The sequence below is a fragment of the Euphorbia lathyris genome, chromosome 2, assembly GCF_963576675.1.
Source record: "Euphorbia lathyris chromosome 2, ddEupLath1.1, whole genome shotgun sequence".
Lineage (NCBI taxonomy): Eukaryota > Viridiplantae > Streptophyta > Magnoliopsida > Malpighiales > Euphorbiaceae > Euphorbia > Euphorbia lathyris.
Window position 1 is genome coordinate 34,516,850 of NC_088911.1, and position 9,731 is coordinate 34,526,580.

A 9,731-nucleotide genomic window follows, 5' to 3' on the forward strand; every position below is an offset into this window, starting at 1 on the left:
TAAATTGTTTATTTAATCATTTGTTTAATTAGATATATAGCATAAAATATAACTCTATATAAAGGCACAAATCTTTCATAAAGAAAGTAATCCTAAGTTTGTTTTAAGTAATTATAAAGTGTTCATATAAGCATGAAGTGAGACTATACTTTATAATAAGATCAATAAACTTAAAATCAACCCAAGTCAAGTAATATGTTATAGGGGTTGGCATATTACTGTTAAGACTTGCATGTAACAATGTTTTTTGTCAAGACAGAAAGATGATCTCACAAGCTTTAGATATTTAGATATCTAGACAGTTACATGGATCCGGTGAAGGAGTTCATTAGGATTGGGACCCGACTTGAGATAACAGTATGGATTGATTTATCTAATGTGTCAACTGTTCATCTTATTGGTATTAGTAGGTATAACTAATCCTCAGACTCAAACATTCGTTAATTAGTGATTCTAGATTATGGAGTCTGGTACTTTGATTCTGTGCGAGCACGATCCAACAGGTGAGAGCCTGGGTTGTGTGAGAGCAGGGTTGGGTATCACACAAAGTAATTGCAGAATAGTTAATGTCAGATTGAGCATTCGTCACTCCCGATAAGTGGGAGATATATCCAAATGGCTGCTTGTGGTGAATTAACTGAAATCCTTACAAGGTGATAGAGTTAAGAGTAGAAATGGATATTTCACTTAACTTATCTTTCAGAGTGAATTCAACCTATGCAAGTAAAACGGACTCTTCGTTATATGTAACCTTGACACGTTCCATGGTTATAAGGAATTGACCAAAAGGATATAGTTGATGAAGGATCATATTATACTGTACCTAATGCAGAAAGGTTAACGTCAGTTATCAACCTGAATTCTTAATTGCTCTGGGGGAATATCATAGGTTCTGCTAGTAACAGCTCGCGACGGTATTCCATTATATATATGTTGGAATTAATCAGGATGAATTAATTTCAAAGGATATATACGGCTAGTGGCAATAAAGGACCTAATGGGTCGTATATGGGACTTGGAACCAGAGGACGAAAATGTAATTAGTGAGACACTAATATATGGGCCGAAATTCATTAATTAATAGGGATATTTAATTTGATTTAATAATTATAATTAGATTATGATTGTAAATTAAATTAAAGGATTATCTGATAATATTGATTAGAGGTTTTTAATGTGATTGAAACTCTAATTAATTATCCCTAATAATAATTAAATTATTAATTTGATTAATAATATTATCTAGATATAATTAGTTATTATTTAGATAATAAAAAGTGTTTATTTAATTATCTAATTAGTAATCCTATTCCGAATAAGATTCTAATTAATTAATTACCTAACACAACTGGGATTAGGGTTTTAAAAAGTCTATAAATAGACTCCCTAACCCCAATATTTCGACCTACACACAATAGAAGAGGAAGAGGAACCGTTCCGAAACCGTCTCGGCTAATTACAATCTTTCTTACTCTCTCTTTGATCTCGTATCGATTTCTGTTAGAGGCAATCATTGCGATTGCTATTATTAAGGTTGATTACTGATTAGTTATTCTTTTCTGTGTTGTTTCTTTTGTTGTTCGTGATACACGGATTAAGAGTTGTGGGCACTTCGTTTACAACTGTAGACAGTTCTTCAGAAAAGGTATTTCATTCTATCCCTCTTTATATGAAATAACAATTAACAGATCTTGGAAAAGGGAAATAGATAAAATAGATAAACTTTTATTATTCCGCTGCGCCTAGGCTTGTCTATTTTCCTTCATCCTCTACTTTATAGAGCATCCTGTGTCGGGATACAGCAATGAATTAACCTCCAACAAACCACGGAATGGGATTGAGGAATGTGCCTTCCCCAGATAAAGCGGTGCCAGTTTACAATAACTGAAGCGGTTGTGAGAGTAGAGTAAAAGAGTTTAACTGTGAAGGACCCTTTTGGTGCCGGCTTCCAAACGCAAAAGTCGTTCTGATCCAGACCCCTTGTAACATTTAAAACCGAATTTTTAACATCCTCGGGCAATTGATCCAGATTGCGGCACAAATCACCGTCAATGAATTCCTCAATGCAATTAGTGAGTCATCTTTGCGCCGGAGCAGGGATATGAATGCCGTCAGCAATAGTTCGATAAATCCAATTGTCCGTCCAGAAATTAATCCTGGATGAGCTACCAATCCACCACCTAGTTTGTTGTCTAAGTAAGTCGTAGGTGGAGCAGCAAGAAGACCAAATTGTGGAAGGAGAAATACACAATTTAGGTAGGCCAGAGGGGGATAAAAAAACGGGATTTCATCAAATTCACAGCGAAACAAGAACCCTGAATTAGATCCCAACAAATTTTCCCAATTAAGGACTGATTAAAAAGACGAAAATCCTTAATCCTAAGACCTCCACCCTCAATGCTCTTACAACAAACAACCCAGGGAACCGTGATTAATTTTCTTTTATCGATATTGCCAGTCCAAAGGAAATTCCTAACAGCTCGATTCAATTTCTTCAGCAGGCCAATATGCCATTTATAAATAAAAAAGGAATGTACCTGGGATCCAGTAATAGCAGCTTTGATTAACTTTAATCGACCCGCAAAGGAGAGAGTCGTAACTTTCCAGTGACTGAATTGGGAAAGAAATTTATCTGTTATGTTGCTCAGGAACCGAGTACGAGGCGCCCCTTTAAACAATGGGACCCCTAGGTAGTTGAAGGGAAGGAAATCCAGACGAATCCCCAGGCAGTTGACAAGGCGAGCCGCCCTAACACTGCTAACGTGACAACCAAAGTAAACAGATGATTTACTCCAGCTAACTTTTTGACCCGAAATCTCGCCATAGTGTAGAAAAAGGTCCCGAAGAGATTTCATGTTACGCATAATCATTTTCCCGAAAACCAAAATGTCATTTGCATAGAGAAAATGTGAAAGGAAGTTCATACCGCCAGAGTAGTACATAGGAGAGAAAGCTCCTTCATTCTCAAGCTTCGACAACCAGCGAGCAAAGAAGTCCTCAGTAATGCCAAAGAGAATCGGGGAGAGAGGGTCCCCTTGTCGAACTCCCCGAGAGCATCCAAAGTACCCTTTTGCCGCACCACCAATTAAAATTGAGATTTTAGAGGAAGATAAAATGTTCAAAATCTAGTCCCTGAATGTAAGAGAAAAGCCAAATGCTTCCATAATCCCCAAAAGAAAGTTCTAGTCCAACGTGTCGAAACCTTTCCTGATATCATTTTTAATAGCCATATTACCTCCAAACCCACGTGTGTCAAGTATGTTGATACCTTCAAAAGCAAAATACAGTGGTGCACACTTCTGCCCTTAATAAAGCCAAACTAGTTGCACGAGACTAACTTGGATGCAATTGTCGCTAGCCTGTCAGCAAGAATCTTTGCAATTATTTTGAAGCAAAAGTTACTCATTATTATTGGACGGAAGTTTTCAATTTTGTCAGCCCTAGTGAATTTTGGAATTAGAGCCGTCAAATTGGAATTAAGGCCGGGGTAAACATATCCATTTTCAAAAAAGTCGTGCACCATATTACAAACATCAGGTCCAAGGGCACTGTCAGCATCCATTGGAAACACAGATTGGCGAATATCCTCCATAGTCGGCTTAGCAGTCAACCACAAATTATCCTCACTAGAGACCAGCGATGGGATAACAGAAGCAATAGGCGATAAATCCACACGGTTGCCCTCACATTTGAAAACAGAGGCAAAATAATTGATAACATGGCTTTCAATTTGCACAGGATCAGAAAGAAAGCTCATCCCCTTGAATTATTAGTGAATTCATCCCTAAATGCGTCTTACGGATCAGGTCCACACACTTATGAATATATGCATATTTATGAAATAGAAAATTATAAATCAAATTAAAGTATTACATATGGTTGTGAGATGGATTGTAGGAAAAGGCATACCACCTGACACAATGCATGTTCAGATCAAAAGGTTATGTATCTTCAATAATGTATATCACTGGCTTTGAAACATACTCATCGAGACGTTGTATATCTCCAATGAGTATATGGCACCAGTGCTTTCGAGTGCATGTCGATCGCACGAACTATTTTCAAGTATGAAATAGATTGAGAACGAGATAAGATTAAATTCCATTAAGTGTGAGTGTGATATATTGAAAATATCCAGGTATGGTCTAAATATAAAGTTCACTCGTAAATGGAACGGTCGGATCCATTAAGAGGGAATGAGGTTAGAGTTTGAACTAACTACTCCTTATAAATGGATAACTTATTGTTTAGTAAATTAAGCTAATCACTCTAAATGTTAAAAGACAAAAAGTTTCTCCCCCTCGTAATACACCCCCCCCCTATCTTTCTCTCCCTCACGTGCAATTACTCTTATTTGGTGGATTTATCGTTTCCTCTGTCCATTAACCTCGGTTTAGTCAAAGCGTGATCGATAATACGGAAATTGTGGTGATACTTAATTTTAGGAAAAAATATATATTTAAACCTCTTACTTGTTAATTTTAATCCTATAATCTTTAATTTTCGCACATTACCCTTAGCAAACAATTTATCCAATCATTAAGGATTCAGTGTATATAAAAATTAAAAATAAGAGACTTTATTTTTAAAATCGTAAGAGTTCATGAACTTGATGTAGAAAAATATATAATTAGAGGTTTCATCTTTGAAGCTGTGAAAGTCAAGGGTCTTACTTATGCAGTTTCCCAAAATTATAATCTTTACATAAATAATAAAACAAAAAAAAAAAATCCAAACCTATTAACCATTTTAGGTTGGAATAAATTCTCAACCACTATAAATTTGGGGTTGTGGACTGGGGCCCAATTCGGCCCGATGGACCAGATTCCACAAGAGGCCGTTCCCGACTTGATGTTGGTACCTCCACGAGTATCTCCACCAGCTCCGACGCTATCCTCTGGCATTGCAGAAGGGATAATCTCACCGGCGGCGAAGAAGCAGAGCAAAATCTCTCATTTTCTACCTTCTTCTCCATCTCAGCCATTCCTAACACCGGAATGACCGTATCGGAGCCAATTTTACACATATCGTACTGAACCGGAGCTCTACAGAGCGGACAATTGGAGTGAGATTGAAACCACATATCAATACAGCAACTATGAAACGTATGATTACACGCCGGCAACACTCTCCCTATCTCACCGTCTTCGAATTCCGATAAGCACACGGCGCATTCTAGCACCGCCTCGTGAGTTTCCGAGTTGTAAACTAATACTGGAAGAGATTTCAAAATTGAGGGGTCAAGACCTTGGGATTTGGCAGCAGCAGCAGCAGAAGCAACATTGGAGAGGGAGAGTGAGAGGATATGGTGGCGACGGCGGCGGAGATTGAAAATCCAGCGAGTGTAAGCGTGGAAACAGAGGATGAGAAGTATTGCTATGAAAAGGATAATTCCTGAGAAAAGCATGATTTTTCCATTACTAGCGTAGGCATTGAGAGAAGAAACTTGATCTCGCGGTTGGGGGAATCCGTTTCCGTTTGTGTTTTCCATTAGAGAAGAAGAAGAAGAGGTTAAAGAGAGGGAAAATAGGAGAGGGAGTATTTATTGGGGAGTGATGAAAAGGAAAGAGGAAGGTTCCTTATTTTCTATGGGCTCACCTGATTTGGATTTTAATTTTCATAGATACTTTTATATACTTATCTTTCTTTCTTTAATGTTTGACCATCACACGAAATATCCTCTTTAGATATTAACTCATAATTAAACTTTATCTTATATTATTTTTTTAGGAGATTAAACTTTACCTTACAGGACTGAAGCAGGGGCAGAGACAGGGGTGTGCCCGGGCTGCTCCGGCCGCCGGAACCACCATGGTCACGACGAGTAGTTTCGGCCTCTCTAATATTAGTCTATATAGACTCTATGTAGTAATATCTTATTGTTTAAAGACACTTTTTTTTAGAAACTATCATTGAACTAATAAAAAAAATTAAATATATCTCATTACGTGTTAGGTTTGTCCAAAATTCAAAATTTCAATATTTTAAATCTATTAGGCACTCCCTATATCCAAATTTCTAATTTTTTTTAGGCATTTTAGGCCTTTATAAATCCAAATTTCTAATTTTTTTTTGCCTGTTAGGCATTTCTAAATCTAAATTTCTAATTTTTTTTTTGCCTGTTAGACCTCCATAAATCTAAATTTCTAATTTTTTGGCCTTTTAGACCTCCTTAAATCCAAATTATTAATTTTTTTTTGTTTGGTAGGCATTCTCAAATCAAATTTTTTTACTTTTTTTACATGTTCAGCCCTCCCTAAATCCAATTTTTTTACATGTTAGGACAATTAAATGAAATCTAGCTTAATTTTGAGAAATTGTACATTAATACTTAAATTGGTTCTTGACCATTCAAATTATAACACGTATATATACAAAAAAAAAAAAAAATTAAGCAAGTTCGATTTAGTAAAAAAAAAAATTCCGAATGCACATATGAAATCGGCTCCTCTAACCGAGTAATCCTGTATTCGCCACTGGAGTGAAGTGTCCATTTCGTTTTTCTTTTCTTATTTCAATTAAATTGTTTCCTTTAAGTGACTCATTATGACCATTATACTTTTATAGGTCTTATTTTTGTGAATACAATTAAATATAAAAGTGGCAGCAGAGACGCATAAAGTTGTAATAATGTGTTATTGGAAATTAAGTAGTGTAGGAAATAGTAATGGATAAGAGCAGGGTTGTAGTAGGCCATTTAATTTAATTTAATTTAATACTAGATGAAATCAGCAAAATGGTTGGTTGCTTGCTTCCAAATTTTTGAAACCATTTAGAATTACTGGTACATTGGTACTTGTTGCCTATGTTTTGTCATCGCATAATAAATCCATTCCAAATATCAGCACACAAGTACTAGCTTTCTTGCAACTTGCAATCCTCAAATAAATCAATCCTATCATGCTTGTACGATTTGCATAAAAAAAAAAAAAAAAACATCATTAATACTTATGTAAAAGTTCGCAGGGCCGGCATCCTAGGGCCCAAAACCTAAATGATCTCAGAAAAACAATTTAGGTACATATAGAGACTAATTTTTTTTTTTTTTTTTTTTTACAACCAATGAAGCATATATTAAGAATATGAAGCATATATTAAGAATCAAGAAGAAGCATATTACAAATAAAATCAGGGGTACAGAAAACCATTCACCCCGATTTAAAGGTAAAATACTACTTCTAGCTAACAAATGAGCAACCGAGTTTGCAGAACGACATGCAAAACGAATAGAGCAATTAAATGACTCGTTCAATAAAAAATGACAATCATTGGCTAAGGCGTTAAAAGGAGATGAAACCTCTAACGGGCGGGCCATAGACTGTACCACAATTAAAGAATCTGATTCAATGATTATATCCTTCCATCCGAGGTCTTTGATCCAACTGAGAGCTTCACGGACCGATAGCGCTTCAATGAGTGATGCATCTTGATAATTCTGCAAGGTTCCATTTTTAGCCGCAACAAACCGGCCTAACTCGTCCCGAACAATACACCCAAACCCAGCCACATTCTCGTCTGCAAAAGACGCACCATCCACATTCAGTTTTAGGAAGCCTGTTGGAGGACTCTGCCACACCATCGGGCTTGGCACAACCGGACTGCCTGAAGGAGAAACCGACGCCTGCGCTTTCTTCCAGGCCTGTAGAAAGGAACCGGCCGAATGGTACAGGATCGAGGCTTGTGAATCCTTCCGATTCCACACAATGTCATTTCTATAGCACCAAATAATCCACCATAAAACCGCTACAAGCTCAACAAGCTCCACCGGTTTAGAAAAGATCCAGCTCCAATAATAAAAAATGTTATGAAATTGGGTTTCCACATCCTCAATAGGCGAAATAGTCCAAATAGCTCGAGCCATAGTACATTTGAGAAAAATATGAAAAGAATCTTCCACCGCCCCATGACAGAGCTCGCATAAATCTGAGATAGGAACCCTTCGGACTTTCAGCGCGACTTTAGAAGGGAAACAGTTAGCAAGAACCCGCCAAAGAAGGTTCTTAACTTTAGGGGGCACTTTAAGATTCCAAACTTTATTCCATACTGGAGAATCAATAAACCAACTTGTTCCAGCTCCAGACATAAGCTTTCGGTACCCACTTTTAACTGTATAGTTGCCCCGTTGGTCATCCTTCCAATACCACACATCATGATCAACCCGATTAGATAAGGGGATACGGAGAATAAGTTCTGCATCCCGAGGAGCAAAAATGCCCGAAACTAACCCAACATCCCATGACCGTCGACCCTCCTCCATAAGATCAGCCGCCACTTCCACCCCTAAACCATCCAATTTTTCACTTTCAATATATGGAAAGTGATCGTCAGGGAGCCACGGGTCATCCCAAATCCGGACCTCACCACCCGCCCCTACAAACCTACGAATACCTGACCTTAACAACTCTTGAGCACCCATAATACTACGCCAGATGAAGCTAGGCCCATCAGATAACGATGCATCAATAAAAGAACTATTCGGATAATAAAGAGCCTTAAAAACACGTGCCACAAGAGAGTCAGGATTTGAGCTAAGTCGCCAACCTTATTTAGCCAATAAAGCTAAGTTGAAATTATGCAATTTTCTGAAGCCCATTCCACCAACTTTTTTAGGGCAGCACAGCTTATCCCACGATTTTCAATGTAAACTACCTTTACCCGAACCATCTGATCCCCACCAAAAAGAATTCATCAACTTCTCTAGATCATCACAGATATTCATAGGAAAAAGGAAGAGACTCATAGCATAAGTAGGAAGCACCTGCACCACTGATTTGATCATAATCTCCTTTCCTGCTCTTGATAGAAATCTGGCTTTCCAACTCTTCAATCTAGACCGCACCATGTTCTCAGCAAAGCCAAAACCTGAGACCTATTCCTTCCCACCACCGAAGGTAGACCCATGTACTTTTCTGGGAGGGCTACAGTGGAAACCCCCAAGATATTACTAGTTTCTGCACACCCACCATCTGGGCAGTTTCGACTGAAAGATATAGATGATTTGGATAAATTTATTTTCTGACCAGAAGCACACTCATAGTCATTTAGAGCTTGTTTAATTGCTGAAGCTTCTGATCGATTGGCTTCGAAAAAGAAGTAACTATCATCAGCGAAGAACAGATGAGAGATTGCTGGCGCTTGGTCCGCAACAACACAACCCCGAATCCGACCCTCTGACTCCAGCCGAGATAAGTAGAGGGAAAGACCCTCTGCACAGATAATAAATAGATTAACAAAGCTTGATGGGAAACCAAGTTTCAATAACATCTCCTGAAGAAATCTCCATTCCATCCTGTCATATGCTTTAGACATATCAAGCTTAAGAGCAGCCATACCACTTGAAACCCTTCTAGTCCTCTGATGGAGATAGTGATTCACCTCAAATGCCAGCATAACATTATCAGTGATTAGTCTGCCAGGGATAAAGGCACTCTGGGACGGAGATATAAGAATATGAAGGACTTTCTTTAACCGATTAGCTAAAACTTTAGAAACAATTTTGTAGATCACATTACAAAGAGTTATCGGTCTCAAATTAGAAACCATCTCAGGCTTCGATTTCTTAGGGATTAATACAATATTGGTTTCATGAATCTCATCAGGAAACACTCCAGACTTTAACCATAACAAACAAGCTTCAGTAACATGACCTCCTACTACATCCCAAAATTTCTGATAAAAACCAGGGTTAAAACCATCAGGTCCATGGCTTTTATCAGGGTGCATTGAAAACA

At 37.7% G+C, this 9,731-nt stretch overlaps 1 protein-coding gene across 1 annotated transcript; it reads right to left on the reverse strand.

The window, feature by feature from the left end:
• Positions 1-4,600: 4,600 nt before the first annotated feature.
• On the reverse strand, positions 4,601-5,592 carry LOC136220287 (RING-H2 finger protein ATL5-like). Its single transcript, XM_066008093.1, has one exon. The coding sequence runs from the start codon at positions 5,489-5,491 to the stop codon at positions 4,775-4,777; it is 717 nt and encodes a 238-aa protein (XP_065864165.1). The 5' UTR covers positions 5,492-5,592; the 3' UTR covers positions 4,601-4,774.
• Positions 5,593-9,731: the final 4,139 nt, after the last annotated feature.